The sequence below is a fragment of the Piliocolobus tephrosceles genome, chromosome 3 (assembly GCF_002776525.5).
Source record: "Piliocolobus tephrosceles isolate RC106 chromosome 3, ASM277652v3, whole genome shotgun sequence".
Taxonomy (NCBI): Eukaryota; Metazoa; Chordata; class Mammalia; order Primates; family Cercopithecidae; genus Piliocolobus; species Piliocolobus tephrosceles.
In genome coordinates, this window is record NC_045436.1 from 168,155,231 (window position 1) to 168,175,770 (window position 20,540).

Genomic DNA, 20,540 nt, shown 5'->3' on the forward strand with positions numbered 1-20,540 from the left:
TACATGTATGAGACCAGCCTAGTTATTCGTTTTTTGTTTTTGTTTTTGTTTTTATTGAGACAGAGTCTCGCTCTGTTGCCCAACTGGAGCGCAGTGGCGTGATCTTGGCTCACTGCACCCTCCGCCTCCCAGGTTCAAGCAATTCTCCTGCCTCAGCCTCCTGAGTAGCTGGGATTACAGGCACCTGACACCACGCCTGGCTAATTTTTGTATTTTTAGTAGAGATGGGGTTTCACCATGTTGGCCAGGATGATCTCAACTTCTTGACCTTGTGATCCACCTGCCTTGGCCTCCCAAAGTGCTGGGATTACAGACCCAATTATTCTTTTGAATAACACAGGTCAGGGAAGCCTGGGCCCTGACCTATTTCTGTGAATGTGCCTTAGAGCTTTTTTTTTTTTTTTAAACGGACTCTCACTGTCACCCAGGCTGGAGTGCAGTGGCATGATCTCAGCTCACTGCAACTTCTGCCTCCCAGGTTCAAGCAATTCTCCTGCCTCAGCCTCCCAACTAGCTGGGATTACAGGAGCACACTACCACACCCGGCTAATTTTTTGTATTTTAGTAAAGACAAGGTTTCACTGTGTTGCCCAGGCTGGTTGCGAACTCCTGAGTTCAGGTGATCCACCCGCCTCTGCCTCCCAAAGTGCTGGGATTACAAATGTGAGCTGCTGCACCTGGCCCTATTGCTGTAAATTCTGTGCAGTAGTACCTACCTTATAATGGCTGTTATGAGGATTAAAAGAGTTAATACTATAAAAGGCTTAGGTTCCTGGCTGGGCGTAGTGGTTCACCCCTATAATCTCAGCACTTTGGGAGGCTGAGTGGGAGGATCTCTTGAGCCTAGGAGTTTGAGACCAACCTGGGCAACATAGCAAGATCCCATCTCATTTTTAAAAATAATAATAATAATGTTTTTAAAAGACTTAGATTCCTGGGTGGCACAGAGCAAATGGACCATTCAGGAGGTGGTCTTATTATGTTATACATAACATAAATAAATCATAAAGTTTTTTGGCCTCATTCTCCTCAAAGTCTAGGGGAAAGCAGTCTGTTTAATTCATATATTACAATTAGTTGGTTAATCATCATCATCATAATTAAGGCCTTACACTTTTAGAGCACCCCCAAGCCACTCTTCTCTCATTTTATCTACATAATTCTTAAATGTTGTTCATTTTCTTTACCAATTAACTTTTTTGTTTTGTTTTCAAAAGAAATTGAGTGGCCTTCCGGAAATGATATGAAAGCCACCCCACAGATCTAGTATAGAAATATGTGTGTAAATAATTTAAACGAAACTGTGGAATACTATAAACCTGCTGGGCACATTTTCTTCTGGAAAGACTAAGCAACTAGCTCATTAGACATGGCATTTCTAGGCCAGGCGCAGTGGCTCATGCCTGTAATCCCAGCACTTTTGGAGGCTGAGGCAGGTAAATCACTTAAGGTCAGGAGTTCGAGACCAGGCTGGGCAACATGGTGAAACCCCGTCTCTACTAAAAATGCAAAAAATTAGCTGGGCATGGTGGTGCGTACCTGTAGTCCCAGCTACTTGGAAGGCGGAGGCAGGAGAATCACTTGAACCTGGGAGACAGAGGTTGCAATGAGCCAAGATTGCGCCCCTGCACTCCAGCCTGGGTGACAGAGTGAGACCCTGGCTCAAAAAAAAAAAAAAAAAAAAAAAGTATTTCTAGCAGTGTGTGTAAAATGTGCCTAATGGGGCACTCTTCCCAGAACAGACTGACCCAGGAGAATTGATTCCCGGGTGAATGACTGTATTGAGGAGGCAGAACTTGGTTTCATTGCGTGGTGTTTCTTGTCTCCTCTTTTAGGTTTTAAGGCTGGAAGAATTTATCCAACAAAATAAGGCACGCCCCACAAAAGCTGAGGAAAGGCCCCAGGAATTAGGCTGCCAGCGCTGCAGCATTCTAGAGACCCAGGTAACCTCCAGCTTTGTCAGATTTAATTGGAGATATTTCTCTTCTCAGTCTCAGCCTTTCAGTGTCCCCAGTGACGCATGTTGATGTTAATGGGCTCTTTTACATCTCCCCTCGACACTGCCAAAATGCCTGGAAAAAAAAAAAAATCACCACAAAATCCATTCACAGCAACCACGAAGGAAACAGAATTCTGACTAATTATCTGGGTGGTTTGAAAAAGAATAAGGCCTGTCAGATGAGTCTCCGCTCTCTCTCTGAGAGCAGCCTGCCTGGCGGATAAAGGGCGCACTCAACTAGAGCAGGGCCTTTGATTCTGCCCAGCGCGAACCCCAGTAGCAGTCATAAAAGCCCCTCTCTTGCCCGGGCTGTCTCCCTCCACAGCCATGATCTCATTTATTCTCACAACAGCCCTTGTCCGTGAAGCTGCCCTTTCAGGGACGCCGCTTGAGGATAGAAACTGGTTGGTTTGTGTGTCTGTCTGGCCTGCGGTGGGTTGTATTGTTCTCTAGGATCACCATAATGAATGACCGCATACTTGGTGCTTCAGCGATGGAAATGTACTCTCTCACAGTTCTGGAGGCCAGAGGTCTGAAATCAAGGTGTTGGCGGGGTTGGTTTATTTTGGAGGCTGCAAGGGAGAACCTGGTCTGTGCTGCTCCCCTCGCCTCTGGTGGTTGCTGGGCAATCCTGTTGTTCCTTGGCCAGTCTTCCTTGCAGACGCGTCACTCGGATCTCTGCCTCCGTCATCACATGGCCTCCTTCCCCGAGTGTCTGAGTCTTTGTGTCTTCACATAGCCTTCTTATAAAGACACCAGTCATTGGATTTAGGGCGCACTCTACTACGGTATGACTTCATCGTAACTAATTACATCTGCAAAGATCCTATTTCCAAATAAGGTCACATTCATAGGTACCGGGGCTTAAGACTTCAGCGTATCTTCTTAGAGACACAGCCTAACCCACAAGATAGGCTCTCAATGAATGTTTGTTGTACCATGTCAGGAATATAAATAATCCCTGTGAAATGGGTGCTTGAGTACCCTGGCTTGAATAACCCTCTTAATTCCTGTTTTGGCAGCAAGAGAGCCAAAAAAAAAAAAAAAAAAAAAACCCCACGGCCTTCAATTTCACTTATTTGATTGCTGCCTGCAATTTTCAGGCCATTTCAAACTCCAGGCAGGAAAACACTACATGAGTGAGTCTGAATCTTCCCACATCAGTCTCACCAGTCTCTTGTTTACCCATTTCTGTCTACACGAGTGTCCTCAGGAACTGCAGTTTCTCTCCCATGACCCCATCTTCCATGGCTCAGGCCCTGGTCCTGCCAACAGCCCCCATGACATACTCCTCTGGGCTAACCCCCAGTCAACCACATATTCACCAGGGCAAGAAAGAGCCAACATCTAGTGACTGTGGATTTAAATAATAATTAACCTTTGTATGTGAACTGGTCAGTCATAGAGCACTGTTCTCATCTTTGACTTCATTGGAGTTTTTTGTTTTGGAGACAGGGTCTTGCTCTGTTCCGCAGGCTGCGGTGCAGTGGTACAATCATGGCTCACTGCAGCCTCGACCTCCTGGCCTCAAGTGATCCTCCCACCTAAGCCTCCCGAGTAGCTGTGACCTCATATGTGTGCCACCATTAGTAGAGACGGTGTTTCGTCATGTTGGCCAGGCTAGTCTTGAACTTCTAACCTCAGGTGATCCTCCCAAAGTGATGGGATTACAGGTATGAATCAGCATGTTCAGTTCATTGGAATTTTGCAACAACCCTGTAAGGCACCCATTTTACAGAAGAGAAAACTGAAGGTGAGGGCAGGTGACCTGCCCACAGTCACAGGCCGGTAAATAGCCAAGACAGGATGGAACCACGGGCTCTGATCCCCTCCTCTCTCCATAAGAGCGGCATATGCCCAGGATGCCTTCCAGATAAAACAAGCCCCAGCTGTCATTGGGTTAAGGGGAGCAGCCAGGACTCTCTGGGTTTCCTCCTTCTTCCTCTGACACCCAGAAAAGGGGAGAATCCTTGAGCAGCCCTGTTGCCCCCGCTGCCCCCCGCCACTCCGGTAAGCTGGGAAGAGAATCCTAAAGGAGCAGAGGCACCCTCATCCACAGATCTTTCCCCTTCCTGATCTGAGGCTGTCCCCCTCCTTTCGGAAGATTTCTGCCTGAGGGAGGTGCAGATATGTTCATTCTCCCTTGGTTTCTTAAGAACCAGTCTCATGAGCTGGCATTCCAGAGAACTTTGGCCCCAGGGACAGCTGCATCTTTCACCAGCACCATGTGGGGCTTCCCAGAAAGGTTGTCCTGAGATATTCAAGTATTTCTCAGCTCCTCAAAGTGACGGTGGCAGGGAGATGGACCGGAGTTGGCTGATATCCTTCTTGATGAAATTAAATCTGAAATAAGGTTGGTAAGCTGGCGACTGAATTAAAAAGTGTAGTTCAGGAAGACTGTAGAGCAGGCTGTATGTTAGGAGGGAAAATAAACACGTGGAAGTTCTAGGTATGTTCCGGGGCTGATGACCCGAGTCTACCCGTCATGGTCACGATGTCCATGAGCCGGTGCTATCACCACAGCTCAACTTCAGCACTTGACTTTGGGGTTGGATAATTCTTTGTTTTGGTGGGTTGCGGGGAGCTGTGCTGTGTGCTGCAGTTTATATAGCAGCCTCCTTGGCCTTTACCCACAAGATGCCAGTAGTACCCTCCCAACCGAAAATGTCTCCTGGGGGCAAAATTATCCCCAATAGAGAACCACCTCTGCAGCTAAAAAAGCAAGTTCTGAAGAAGTCCAGAATACAAGTGCCTGTTAGGAACCACGGGTTGGTCCACCAGAAAACTCCTCAGCCATTTTTTTTTTTTTTTTTTTTTTTTTTTTGAGACAGAGTCTCACTCTGTCACCCAGGCTGGAGTGCAATGGCCCAATCTTGGCTCACTGCAACCTCTGCCTCCCAGGTTCAAGCTATTCTTCTGCCTCAGCCTCCCGAGTAGCTGGGACCACAGGTGTGCACCCTTGCTCGGCTAATTTTTGTATTTTTAGTAGAGATGAAGTTTCACCATATTGGTCTATGTCTCGAACTCCTGACCTCATGATCTGCCCGCCTCGGCCTCCCAAAGTGCTGGGATTACAGGCGTGAGCCACCCCGCCCAGCCCTCCTCAGCCTTCTTAACCTAGAATGTTGTCTTTCAGTGAGCTTGGTTTCTTTTTTTTTTTTTTTTTAAGTTCCAAGGTACATGTGCAGGATGTACAGGTTTGTTAGCTAGATAAACATGTGCCGTAGTGGTTTGCTACACCTATCAACCCATCACCTAGGTATTAAGCCCAGCATGTATTAGCTCTTTTCCCTACTGCCCTCCCCCAAGAGGCCGCAGTAAGTGTTGTTCCCCTCCCTGTATCCTTGTGTTCTCTTGTGCTCCCACTTATAAGCGAGAACTTGTGGTATTTGGTTTTCTGTTCCTGTGTTAGTTTGCTGTGGATTATGGCTTCCAGCTCCATCCACGTCCCTGCACAGGACATGATCTCATTCTTTTTTATGGCTGCACAGTATTCCGTGGTGTATATGTACCACATTTTGTTTATTCAGTCTATCATTGATGGGCATTTGGGTTGGTTTGATGTCTTTGCTATTGTGAATAGTGAATGAGTTCGGTTTCCAGAGGGAAGTGCAGATGCCCCCTCTATACCGTTGCAGCAGGAACCTCGACAAATATCAGTTTCATTTGATTCAATTCAGTATGCACATTATTCATTCATTCTGCAGTTGTGCGTGCAATACCTGGGATATGCCAACCTCTGAGCTGGATGCTAGAGGGAGAAGTGTGCATAAACAAATAGCTGGAAAACAATGTGGACAATTAGTAACAGCTTAAACATCTGGTGCTGTTTTCTATTAGGCATTTTGCAGGTATTGTTTGTTCTTTCAAATTAAGACCTCTTTTCAAATAAGCAATCCACATATATGGTACAGAACTCAAATGGTATATAAAGGTATACGTTGGAAAGCATTTTCCTTCTTGCTGTGGAGTTCCCTATCCCAGGGAAAACTACTTGTTGTGTTTTATCTTCTCTCTTTTTATATATCCTTTCAGAGATATACTGTATATACAGGCATAACTGTGGATTTTTAAAATATAAATGATAGCATACTCTCATGAAATCTTTTTTTTTTTTTTTTTTTTTGGAGACTGGATCTTGTTCTGTCACCCAGAGTAGAGTATAGTCCTGGCTCACTGCAATCCTCGACGTCCTGCCTCAGCCTCCTGAGTGGCTGGGACTACAGGCACCCACGACCACGCCTGGCTAATTTTTGGGTCTCACTGCAATCCTCAGCTCACTGAAGTCCTGGCTCACCGCAATCCTCCTTGCTTGGGCTCAAGCAATCCTCCTGCCTCATCCTCCTAAGTGGCTGAGACTACAGGCGCCCACCACCACGCCCAGCTCGTTTTTGTATTTTTTTGTAGAGATGGGACTTCATCATGCTGTCCAGGCTGGTCTCAAACTCCTGAGCTCAAACCATCCACCCACCTCCGCCTCCCAAAGTGCTGGGATTGCAAACATGAACCACTGCGCCTGGCCAATTCTGCTTTTCTTAACTTAAATTTTATAGCTTAGAGACACTTTTATAGCTCAGTACACTTCCTTTTCAGCCTCATTTAAAAAAAAAAAAAAAACAAACCAACCATCTAGTTCTCTCTTGTATAGAAAAACCATATTATATTGAACCATTCCCTTGTGATTGACATTTAGATTGTTTTAACATCTCTCCCTTTTAGATAATACTTCAATGGATAGCACCATAGAGGGATATAATATAGTATAGTAGTTAAGCAAGCTCACCCCTGAACCAGACACCTGGGTTCTTATTGGCTGGATGATCTTGGACAAATAATTTGATATCACTTTGCTTCACTTTTCTCTTTTATATGCCAAGGATGATGATAGCGTCTACTCCAGAGGGTCTTTGTGAGGTCTAAATGAATTCCTATCTGTCTGGCGTTGGAAACAGCACCTAATGTGTGTAAATGTTCCCTCGGTGCTAACTCTTGCTCCCATGGAATTTTCCAGGTCCAGTGGTGTGTGCGTGTTTAACTTCAATAGATAACCACCACTTGCCACCCACTGAGGTTGTTCCGCTCTGCGCCCCCACCAGCAGCACGTGTGCCTTGCTAATACAGCAAGTTACAAAACTTTCTGAACTTTTCCAGTCAGAAAAAAAAGGTGTAATCTAGTTCAAATAGTTTTGGCAAGCCAGCTCTGTGCCAGCCTGGTGAGCCGAAGCTCTGCCTAGGTCTAGACGAGGTGTGTGCAGCATACTTCAGTATGGCCATACCTGCAACCACACAGGATGGTACAAGGGGCAGAGGAAAAGCCAGGGAGGCATGGGCAGGGCTTGAACAATCCGATGGCAGATCTGCTGGTGGAAACAGGGGCATCAGAACAGGATATTAAATGACAACTTCCCCAGTGATGTTCCTGCTGGATTGAGGCTATAAAATTTAAGTGTGCTCAAGACTCAGGGGTTCCAGTTTAGGCCAGTAGCTGTTCTGCCAAAGCATTTCAGTGAGTCGAGAAATAAAAACAGGCCAGGCGCAGTGGCTCACGCTTATAATCCCAGCACTTTGGGAGACGGAGGCGGGTGGATCACTTGAAGCCAGAAGTTCAAGACCAGCCTGAGCAACATGGCAAAACCTTGTCTCTACTAAAAATACAAAAATTAGCTGGGCATGGTGGCACACCTGTAGTCTCAGCTACGTGGAAGACTGAGGCACGAGAACCGCTAGGACCTGGGAGGTGGAGGTTGCAGTGAGCCAAGGTTGTGCCTCTGTACTCCAGCCTGGGGAACAGAGTGAGACTCTGCCTCAAAAATAAGTAAATAAATAAATAAATAAACATAAAAAGAAATCTAAAAAAGAGAGAGATAAAAATAATAATGTCAGCTGAGAGCAGGCTTTCCACTCCATTCCCAGAACGTGCAGCGGGACGGCTGCCAAACGTGGGTGTGACTCTGTCCCCACTAAACTTAGCTGGGACCTCACCAAGCTTTTAATCCTGGTTTCTCCCTGCCAGCCCTTGATTTCATAGATTCAAAGTCTTACTAATTGGTTTCCAGAAAGCCATTTTAGTCATAATCATTCTGAAGGAAAATTTTTTTCCAGAAGATTCCTTTGGTGCCTGGGCCACACAGAACGGGCAGTGGAAAAGGGTGGAAATTTTCATGTATACCCCTGCCCACACCCTCTCCAGAAGGAAAAGGGAGTCATTTGTGGTAACTGCTGTTTAAGTCATCTCGTCTCTACAAATATGTCTGAGTACCGTCACTATACGAGTCATGGGGCTGCATGTCCAGGAGAATGAGGCCTAATCTTGGTCCTTGGAGGGCTCCTATTTCAAATGGGAGAATTAACTATTTCCTTAAATATTAACCTGTTATGATGACTGCTATGATGATGGTAAGAAGATAGATTAATGGCAAGCCCGTATGGGAGAGGGAGCTTTCTGTCCAGGGGAGTCCAGGAAACTACTCCAGAAGAATGACGTCTGCGGACATCTGCTTGACACTGAAATCTGAACATGACTTCACCAGAAAATGGGATGCCGTGGGGAAGCAGCCCAAGACAAGCTCCCTGAGGTGTTTGGGAAGGAGCCAGGGACACTCCCAAGCTCTCCAGGCCTGAAAGTGTGCCCTGCTCCTTGGAGGCCCTGAGTAGTTTGCTGGGCAACAGTCGCCCTGTGCCATATGTTGGAGGACCGTAGGAATTTTAGGTGTCAGCTGTCCTGGCCGTTGGCAGGCAGATGACCACTAGGCTGTTAAACAACTGTGACATCCTGAGTGTTCCTCAGGCCAATTGGGAGCCAGCACCCTCGGTCTGGTGTGAATGGAGGGGTCTGGTTCCATCTGACATAGAACAAGGCAGCCTGCCCTTCACTCTACGGAGAGGTTCCGGGCATCAGCTGAGATTCAGTGTAGGAAGACAGTGTAGGGCAGGGCCACCTGCCTAAGGCTTAGGACATGGGTTCCACCCAGCTCTACCCAAGAGCTGCTTAGGAGCCTCAGACAGGCCAGAAACCATCCCTGAGATCAGTTTCTTCATTACTCATAATGGCAAACCCAGAGTACTTCACACAGTTCACAAACCACCCTATGAGACTTCTTAACAGAGAAACCATGGCCCAAAGGGTGGCACCAGGGCCTGCGCTGTAAGCGGCAATGCTGCACTACTTCTTGTTAGTAAAACAGCAGCAATAATCCCTGCCCTTCATACCCCCAGAGACTTGTGGTAATGAACAGGAGAAAGCATATGAAGGCACTTTTCGGAACTATTAAAGATTCTGTCAATGTAAGGTGACTTTATAGTATCTATTACAGTCCCCTGTAATCATTTCAGCAAAACTCCATTACATTTGGTGTTCTATTTTAAGATGCACATAATGCTACCTTTGAAAGATTGTCAAGTGAACTTGAGAATGACTGAATATTCCCTTATAGGAGATTTCCTGGGCGTAGGTGTTTCTTTAAAATAGAAATAATCCAGAAAAGGTTAAATAAATGGAAGATGAAAGATGAGGATCTAATGTGAACATGGATTTAAAATAACCAGCCATTTGCCTGGGAGGAAGTGGGAGGAGGCATTTGCAGTGGATGGTTTGGAGGAGAAGCAGATCCGTTTATTTTTCTGTGCACTAACTATTCACACCCAGGCCACTTTAGCACTGGAGAGAGCACTGAACTGAACCTGAGAAATACGCCTTTTGGAAAAAACCCAAGAGTAGGAATTGGGTTAAACAACTCAGGATACACCAGGAGTGGTTCAGGGATATTCTCAGAAGCCGTGTTCTGAGTCTGTTTAATTTAGAGTTCAGAGAAGTGGACAATTTTTTTGTTTTGTTTTGCTTATTTATTTCAATAGGGTTTTGGGGAACAGGTGGTGTCTGGTCACATGAAATAAGTTCTTTTTTCTGTCATATCATTATTATCATTGAACATGTGTTTAAATCTAGGCTTTTAAGGTTTTCACAAGAGAGAGCTATTATATATTTAGTGCAACCAGGTACAAGACAGGCTCAAAAACAAAACTGAAAAAGATCTGTGAAAAAGCTTTCAAAATAACAAAATTTAAATTTAATTTTTAATGACAAAAACTATAATTTATCATGTGTAACATGTTTTGAAATATCTATACATTGTGGAATGGCTCAATATAGCTACCTAACATATGTGTTAACTTATATGTTTGAATAAGTTCTTTAGTGCTGATTTCTGAGATGTTGGTGCACCCATCACCCGTGCAGTGAACACTGTACCCAATGTGCAGTCTTTTATCCCTCACCCTCTTCTCACCCTTTGCCCTGAGTCGCCAGAGTCCATTGTATCATTCTTATGTTTTTGCATCCTCATAGCTTAGCCCCCACTTATGAGTGAGAACGTACCATGTTTGGTTTTCCATTCCTAAGTTACTTCACTTAGAATAATGGTCTCCAATTCCATCCAGGTTGCTGCAAATGCCATTATTTTGTTCCTTTTTATGGCTGAGTAGTATTCCATGGTATATATATACCACAATTGTTTTTACCCACTTGTTGACTGATGGGCATTTGGGCTGGTTCCATATTTTTGCAATTGCAAATTTTGCTGCTATAAACATGCATATGCAAGTATCTTTTTCATATAATGACTTCTTTTCCTGTGGGTAGATACCCAGTAGTGGGACTGCTGATAGTTCAACCACTATAGAAAACAATATGGAGATTCCTTGAAGAACTTTACACACTGTTTTTCATAGTGGTTGTACTAGTTTACATTTTCACCCGCAGTTGTAAAAATGTTCCCTTTTCACTACAGTCATGTCAACATGTATTTTTTTTTATTTTTTGACTATGGCCATTCTTGCAGAGTAAGGTGGTATCACATTGTGGTTTTGATTTGCATTTCCCTGATCATTAGTGATGTTGAGCATTTTTTCATATGTTTCTTGGCCATTTGTATATCTTCTTTTGAGAACTGTCTATTCTTGTCCTTAGCCCACTTTTTGGTGGGATTGTTTTGTCTTGCTGATTTGAGTTCCTTATAGATTCTGGATATTAGTCCTTTGTAGGATGTATAGATTGCAAAGATTTTCTTCCACTGTGTAGGTTGTCTGTTTACTCTGCTGATTGTTTCTTTTGCTGTGCAGAGCTTCTTAGTTTAATTAAGTCCAATCTATTTATCTTTGTTTTTGTGGCACATGCTTTTGTTTTCTTGGTCATGAACTCTTTGCCTAAGCCAATGTCTAGAAAGGTTTTCCAATGTTATCTTATAGAATTTTTATGGTTTTGGGTCTTAGATTTAAGTCCTTGAACCATCTTGAGTTGATTTTTGTATAAGGTGAGAGATTAGGATCCAGTTTCAATCTTCTACATGTGGCTTGCCAATTATCCCAGCACCACTTGTTAAATAGGGTGCCCTTTCCCCACTTTTTTTTTTTTTTTTTTTTTTTTTTGCTTCATCAGAGATCAGTTGGCTGTGTTTGGCTTTATTTCTAGGTTTTCTCCTGTGTTCTATTGTTCTATGGTTCTGTTTTTATAACAGTACCATACCATTTTGGTGACTGTGGCCTTATAGTTAGAAGTCAGGTAATGTGATGCCTCCAGATTTGTTCTTTTTGCTTAACCTTGCTTTGGCTGTGTGGGTTCTTTTATTTTTCCCCCATATGAATTTTAGGATTGTTTTTTCCAAGTTCTGGGAAGAACGATGGCAGTATTTTGATGGGAAGTGCATTGAATTTGCAGATTGCTTTGGCAGTATGACCATTTTCACAATATTGATTCTACCCATTACTGAGCATGGAATGTGTTTCCATTTGTTTATGTCATCTATGATTTTTTTCAGCAGTGTTTTTTAGTTTTCCTTGAAGTGGTTTTTCACCTCCTTGGTTAGGTATATTCCTAAGGTTTTTTGTTTGTTTGTTTGTTTGTTTTGCAGCTATTGTAAAAGGGGTTGAGTTCTTGATTTGATTCTCAGCTTGGTCAGTGTTGGTGTATAGCAGAGCTACTGATGTGTATACATTAATTTTGTATCCTGAAACTTTGCTGAATTCATGTATCAGTTCTAGGAGCTTTTTGGAGGAGTCTTTAGGGTTTTCTAGGTATACAATCACATCATCAGCAAACAGTGATAGTTTGACTTCCTCTTTGCTGATTTGGATACCCTTTATTTCTTTCTCTTGTCTAATTGCTCTGACTAGGACTTCCAATACTATGTTGAATAGAAGTGGTGAGAGTGGGCAACCTTGTTTTGTTCCAGTTCTTAGGGGGAATGATTTCCACTTTTCCCCATTCGGTAGAATGTGGACTGTGAGTTTGCTGTAGATGGCTTTTATTACACTGAGGTATGTTCCTTCTATACTGATTTTGCTGAGGGTTTTAACCATAAAGGGATGCTGGATTTTGTCAGATGCTTTTTCTGAATCTATTGACATGATCATGTGATTTTTTGTTTTAATTCTGCTTATGTGGTGTATCGCATTTATTGACTTGCATATGTTAAACCATCCCTGCATCCCTGGTATGAAACCCACTTGATCATGGTGGATTATTTTTATTTTTTTGATATGCCGTTGGATTTCATTGGCTAGTATTTTGTTAAGGATTTTTGCGTCTGTGTTCATCAGGGATATTGGTTTATAGTTTCCTTTTTTTGTTATGTCCTTTCCTGATTTTGGTATTAGGGTGATACTGACTTCATAGAATGATTTAGGGAGGGTTTCCTCTTTCTCTGTCTTGTGGAATAGTGTCAATAGGATTAGTACTGATTCCTCTTTGAATGTCTGATAGAATTTAGCTGTGAATCCATCTGGTCCTTGATTTTTTTTGCAGTTTTTTTACCATTTCAGTCTTGCTGCTTGTTATTGGCCGGTTCAGAGTTTCTATTTCTTTCTGGTTTAATCTAGAAGAGTTGTATATTTCCAGGAATGTATCTATCTCCCCTAGGTTTTCTAGTTTATACATGTAAAGGTGTTCATAATAGCAATTGAAACAAGTATTGATGGACTTGAAAGAGCTCATTCAGGCCGGGTGCAGTGGATTACACATGTAATCCTAACACTTTGGGAGATCAATGTGGGCAGATCACTTGACTTCAGGAGTTTGAGACCAGCCTGGGCAACATGGCAAAACCCCATCTCTACAAAAAATACAAAAACAATTAGAAGGGCGTGGTGGTGTGTACCTGTAGTCCCAGCTACTTGGGAGGCTGAGGTGGGAAGATAGCTTGAGCCCAGGAGGCAGAGGTTGCAGTGAGCTGAGATCGTGCCACTGTACTCCAGCCTGGGCAACAGAGCTACAGACCTTATGTTAAAAAAAAAAAAAAAAAAAAAAGGCATTCATTCAATCAACTATTTATGGATCTCCATGGTCAAGTTCAATTGTGAAATACAGTTATATGTCACTTAATGATGATGATACATTCTGAGAAATGGGTCATTAGGTGATTTTGTCATTGTGGAAACATTATAGATGGTGTAGCCCACTACACACCTAGGTTATGTGCTGTAGCTTTTTGCTCTTAGGCTACAAGCCTATACAGTGTATTACTGTACTAAATATGTGGGCAGTTGTAACACAAGGGTAAATATTTATATATCCTAATGTTGCTAAACATAGAAAAGATAATGTGTAACACTACATCTTTACAATGGCTATGTCATCATTAGACAACAGGAATTTTTCAGCTCCATTATGAAGGCATACCTTGAAAATATTGCAAATTCAGTTCTAGACCACCACAAAAAAGTACATATTGAATAAAGCAAGTTACACAAATTTATTGGTTTCCCAATACATGTAAAAGTTATGTTTATACTATACTACAGTCTATTAAGTGTGTAATAGCATTATTTATAAAAATATAATATGTGTACCTTAATTTAAAAATATACTTCGTGTCTCTGTGTCACATTTTGGTAATTCTCACAATATTTCAAAACTTATTTTTCTTATTGTATCTGATAAGGTGATCTATGATCAGCGATCTTTCATGTTGCTATTATAATTGTTTTGGGGCACCACAAACCATGCCCATAGAAAATGGTGAACTTAATAAATGTTATATGTGTTCTGGTTGTGTTCCAGAACCAGCTGTTCCCCTGTCTCTTTCCCTCTCTATCCTTGGACCTCCCTATTCTCTGAAACACAACAATATTGCAGTTAGGCCAATTAACAATACTAGAATGGCCTCTAAGTGTTTATGTGAAAGGAAGAGTTGCATATCTCATGTTGAATCAAAAACTAGAAATGATTAAGTGTAGAGAGGAAGGCATGTCAAAAACTTTGAGACAGACCTAAGCTAGGCCTCTTGTGCCGAACAGTTAGCCAAGTTGTGAGTGCAAAGGAAAAGTTATTAAAAGAAATAAATAGTGCTACTCCAGTGACACATGAGTAATAAGAAAGCAAAACAACCCTACTGCTGATATGGAGAAAGTTTTAGTTGTCTGGATAGAAGATCAAACCAGCCACAACATTCCTTTAAGCCAAAGCCTAATCCAGAGCAAGGCCATAATTCTCTTCAATTCTATAAAGGCAGAGAGAGGTGAGAAAGCTGCAGAAGAAAAATTGGAAGCTAGCAGAGGTTGTTTCATGAAGTTTAAGGAAATAAGCCATCTCCATAACATAACAAGCAGCAAGCACTGATGGAGAAGCTGCAACAAGTTATCCAGAAGATCTAGCTAAGATCATTGATGAAAATGGCTACCTTAAATAACAGATTTTCAATATAGACAAAACAGCCTTATATTAGAAGATGTCATCTAGGACTTTCATAGCTAGAGAGGAAAAGTCAATGCCTGGCTTCAAAGCTTCAAAGGACAGGCTGACTCTTTCGTTAGGAGATAATAAGGCTAGTGACTTTAAGTTAAAGTCAATGACCATTTATCATTTCAGAACTTCTAGAGGCCTTAAGAATTGTGTGAAATCTACTCTATTTGTGCTTTATAAGTAAAGCAGTAAAGCCTGTATGATAGCACATCTGTTTATGGCATTATTTATTGAATATTTCAAGCCCAGTGTTGAGACTTACTGCTCAGAAAAAAAAAGATTCCCTTTAAAATGTTATTGCTCATTGACCAATTGGTCACCCAAGAGCACTGATGAAGAGGTACAAGGAGAGTAATGTTGTTTTCATGCCTGCTGACACAATACTCATCTGTAGCTCATAGATCAAGGAATAATTTCTCTTTTGAAGTCTTATTATTTAGGAAGTAGATTTCTTGGCACAATAAGACAGGGTGAAAAAAAAGAAACACATTTCATTTCATAAGGTTATAGTGGCCATAGATGGTGGTTCCCCTGATGGATCTGGGCAAAGCCCATTGAAAGCCTTCTGGAAAGCATTCACCATTCTAGAAACCATTGATAATATTCATGATTCATGATTTATGGGAGGAGATAAAAACAACAATAAGAGTTTGAAAGAAATTTATTCCAACCCTCATGGATGACTTGGAGGAGTTCGAGATTTCAGATGAGGAAGTAACTATGTAGAGACAGAAAGAGAACTAGAATGAAATGTAAAACCTGATGATGTGACTGAATTGCTGCAATCTCATGATAGAACTTCAATGGATGAGGAGTTGCTTCTTACAAATGATGAAAGAAAGTGGTCTCTGGAGATGAAATTTACTCCTGATGAGTCTTCTGTGAGCATTGTTAAAATAAGAAGACAGGATTTAGAATATTACATGAACTTAGTTAATAGATCAGTGACAGCCAGGCGTGGTGGCTCACGCCTGTAATCCCAGCACTTTGAGAGGCCAAGGTGGGTGGATCACAAGGTCAGGAGATCAAGACCATCCTGGCTAACATGGTGAAACCCCATCTCTACTTAAAATACAAAAAAATTAGCCGGGTGTGGTGGTGGGCACCTGTAGTCCCAGCTACTTGGGAGGCTGAGGCAGGAGAATGGTGTGAACTCAGGAGGCAGAGCTTGCCGTGAGCCGAGATCGTGCCACTGCACTCCAGCCTGGGCGACAGAGCAAGACTCCATCTCAAAAAAATACATAAATGAATAAAAAATAAATCAGTGACAATTTGAGAGGATTGCCTCCACTTTTTAAAGAAGTTCTACTGTGAGCAAAATGGTGTCAAACAGTATTGTATGCTACAGAGAAATCTTTTGTGAAAGACAGAGTCAAGCTATGTGGCAAACTTCATTGTTACCTTATTTTAAGAAATTGCCACAGCTGCCCCAGCCTTCAGCAATGATCATTTTGATCAGTCAGCAGCCATCAACATTGAAGCAAGACACTTCACAGCAAAAAGATTACAACTCACTGAAGGCTCAGATGATTGTTAGCATTTTTTAGCAAAATAGTACTTTTAAATTTAGATATGTATTTTTAGACATAAGGTTATTGCACACTTAATAAACTGTAGTATAATGTAAACATAACTTTTATGTGTATGGGAAGCAAAAAAAGTGTGTCTTGCTTTATTGCAATGTTTGTTTTATTGTGGTAGTCTGGAACTGAGCCTGCAATATCTCTGAGGTATGCTTGTAATTACTAATACTTTTGTCTTTTAACTTTTATGCTAGAATTAAAAGTGATTGGCACACTACCGTTACAATAATATAGTTCTACATTTGCCTATATATTTTCCTTTTCTAATGAGTTTCATACTTTTAGGCTACCCTGTTGCTATTTAACATCCTTTCATGTCAACTTTAAGAAATCCCTTTAGCATTTCTTATAAGGCAGGTCTAGTGATGAAGGATTCACTCCACTTTTGTTTCTCTGAGAAAATCTTTCATTTATTTTTGTTTGTTGTTGTTTAAAATTGTTTTTTATTTCCATAGATTATTGGTGAACAGGTGGTGTTTGGTTACATAAGTAAGTTCTTTAGTGGTGATTTATGAGATTTTGGTATACTGATCACCTGAGCACTATGCACTGCACTCAGTTTGTATTCTTTTATCCCTCACCCCCTTCCCACCCTTTCCCCCTGAGTCCCCAAAGTCCGTTGTGTCATTCTTATGCCTTTGCATCATCATAGCTTAGCTCCCACTTATGAGTGAGAACATATGATGTTTGGTTTTCCATTCCTGAGTTATTTCACTTAGAATAATAGTCTCCAATCTCATCCAGGTCACTGCGAATGCCATTAATTCATCCTTTCTATGACTGGGTAGTATTCCATTGTATATATATACCACAGTTTCTTTATCTGCTCGTTGATTGATGAGCATTTGGGTTGGTTCCACATTTTTGCAATTGCAAACTGTGCTTCTATAAACATGCCTGTGCAAGTACCTTTTTCGTATAATGACTTCTTTTCCTCGGGGTAGATACCCAGTAGTGGGATTGTTGGATCAAATGGTAGTTCTACTTTTAGTTCCTTAAGGAATCTCCACACTGTTTTCCACAGTGGTTATACTAGTTTACATTCCCACCAGCAGGGTAGAAGTGTTCCCTGTTCATTGCATCTACACCAATATCTTTTTTTTTTTTTAATTTTTTTGATTATGGCCACTCTTGCAGGAATAAGGTGGTATCACATTGCGGTTTTGATCGGCATTTCCCTGATCATTAGTGATGTTGAGCCTTTTTTCATATGTTTGTTGACTGCTTGTATATCTTCTTTTGAGAATTGTCTATTCATGTCCTTAGCCCACTTTTTGGTGGGATTGTTTGTTTTTTTCTTGCTAATTTGTTCGAGTTCATTGTAGATTCTGGATATTTGTCCTTTGTCAGAGGTATAGATTGTGAAGATTTTCTCCCACTCTGTGGGTTGTCTGTTGACTCTGCTGACTATTCCTAATTGATGCCAATCCTATTGACACTATTCTACAAGATAGAAGAGGGACCCCTCCCTAATTCATTCTATGAAGCCAGTATCACCCTAGTACCCAAACCAGGAAAGGACATAACAAAGAAAGAAAACTATAGACCAATATCACTGATAAACATAGATGCTAAAATCCATAACAAAATACTAGCTAACCAAATCTAACAACTTATCAAAAAGATGATTCACCATGATCAAGTGGGTTTCATACCAGGGATGTAGGGATGGTTTAACATATGCAAGTCAATAAATGTGATACACCACATAAACAGAATTAAAACCAAAAATCACATGATCATCTCAATAGATGCAGAAAAAACATTTGATAAAATTCAGCATCCCTTTATGATTGAAACTCTCAGCAAAATTGTCATACAAAGGACACACTTCAATGCAATAAAAGCCATCTATGACAAACCCACATTCTACTGAATGGTAAAAATTCAGCAGAATGGGAAAAAGTTTAAAGTATTCTGTCTGAGAGCTAGAACAAGACAAGAATGCCCACTATCATCACTCCTCTTCAACGTAGTACTAGAAGTCCTAGCCAGAGCAATCAGATAAGGAAAAGAAATAAAGGGCATCCAAATCAGTCAAGAGAAAGCAAACTTTCTTTTATTTTTGAAGGAGCGTTTTCCCAGGTATAGTATTCTTAGTTGACACTTTTTTTTTTTTTTTTTTTTTTTGGCACTTTGAATATATCATCCCATTCCCTTCTGACCTGCAAGGTTTCTGCTGGAAAATGTTCATTGTCTTTTGAAGGAGTTCTTTTGTATGTGACAAATAGCTTTTCTCTTTCTGCTTTCAAAATTTTATGTCTTTGACCTTTGACAATTTGATTATCTATCTCAGTATGGTTCTTTGGGTTCATCTTATCTGATGTATTTAGGGCTTCTTGGATCTGCATGCTTATTTCCTTTTCCAGATTTGGGAACTTCTTAGTCATTATATTTAAATAAGCCTTCTTGTCCTTTCTCTCTGCTTTTTTCTTTTTGCATCTTTGACTGAATTATTTCCAGTGACCTGTCTTTGAGTTTACTAATCCTTTCTTCTGCTTGATATAGTTTTCTATTAAATTCTCTAGTGAATTTTCTTTTTTTTTGAGATGGAGTCTCACTCTGTTGCCCAGGCTGGAGTGCAGTGGCATGATCTTGGCTCACTGCAAGCTCTGCCTCCTGGGTTCATGCTATTCTCTTGCCTCAGTCTCCCAAGTAGCTGGGACTACAGGTGCCCGCCACCACACCTAGCTTATTTTTTGTATTTTTAGTAGAGATGGGGTTTCGCCGTGTTAGCCAGGATGGTCTTGATCTCCTGACCTTGTGATCTGCCTGCCTCAGCCTCCCAAAGTGCTGGGATTACAGGCATGAGCCCCCATGCCCGGCCAGTGAATTTTCATTTCAGTTATTGTGTTATTGTGTTTTCAGGTCCATGATTTCTTTTGGTACTTTAAAAATATTTTCTTTTTTTGTTGAAATTCTCACTTTGTTCATTCATTGTTCTCTTTGTCTTGGTAAGCAACTCGATCAGAGTTATTTTTATTCTCTGTCAGGTAAATCATAGAATTGTTTCATTAGGGTCAATTTATGGAGATTTATGTTTTTCCTTTGTTTGGAACATCTTTGCCTGATTTTTATTTTCCTTGACTCTCTGTGCTGGTGTCCATGCATTAGAGGCAATGCAAATGATTAAACAGAACTTGAACTTATGAATCATAAAGGCTCCTAAAGCAGGGCAGGAAAACACTCAAAGTTTGGGCGACAGCCGCCACACGCCACCATCCAGCCACATGCCCAGGGGATTTTCATGACAATGCAGCAATCCCAGGCCCTTCTCTCCATGGGATGTAAAGCAGGGGAAGGGTGGGTACTGTGACTTACACCTGTAATTGAGAACTTTGGGAGGCTGAGGCAGGAGGATCATTTGAGCCCAGGAGTTTGAGACCAGCCTAGGCAACAATAGCAAGACACTGTGCCTACAGAGAAGGTAAAAAGTACCCAGGCATGGTGGTATATACCTGTAGTCCCAGCTACTCGGGAGGCTGAGGTGGGAGGATCGCTTGAGCCTGGGAAGTTGAGGCTCCAGTGAGCCACAATTTCGCAACTGTACTCTACCCTGGGTGACAGAGCGAAATCTTGTATCATAAAACAATACAAAACAAAACAAAAAAAAAAAACAAATAAAAAACAACAACAAAAGTGAGTATAGGGTAAGTATGGGAGAGAGTGGTCCTCCCGCTATCCTGGAGTGGCCCGTGACATATTTGTGCTTATTCGTTTAGTAATGACTCGCATGTGCCACACACTGTTCTAGGCATCAGGGAAATAGGTGAGCAAAGTCCCTGCCCTCATGGAGCTTACCTTCCAGCAAGGGAAACAGATAATTAAAAAGTGGACAAGTCAACATCAGGCTGTGATATGTACTTTGAGAAAAACATAGAGCAAGGTGGGGAAAACAGAGTGAGAGGGGCTGGAATTTTAGAGAAGGTACCCAGGGAACAAGAATCCCAGGGAACAGTCCAGACATGGTGGCTCACACCTGTAATCCTAGCACTTTGGGAGGCCGAGGTGGGCAGATCACTTGAGCTCAGGAGTTCGAGACTGGCCTGAGTAACATGTGAAATGCGTCTTTACTAAAAATAAAAAAATAAAATTAAAAAATGAGCCAGGCATGGTGGCACACGCCTGCAGTCCCAACTACTCGGGAGGCTGAGACAGGAGAATCGCTTGAACTCGGGAGGCAGAGGCGGCAGTGAACTGAAATTGCACCACTGCACTCCAGCCT

At 41.8% G+C, this 20,540-nt stretch overlaps 1 protein-coding gene across 1 annotated transcript in view; it reads left to right on the forward strand.

Moving 5' to 3' along the window:
* Positions 1-20,540, forward strand: part of FAM184B (family with sequence similarity 184 member B) — a 146,021-nt gene that overhangs the window by 93,407 nt on the left and 32,074 nt on the right. Inside the window, exon 7 of the mRNA XM_023206976.2 lies at positions 1,836-1,943. Coding sequence (XP_023062744.1) covers positions 1,836-1,943 — 108 coding nt within the window. The remainder of the gene's footprint in view (positions 1-1,835; positions 1,944-20,540) is intronic.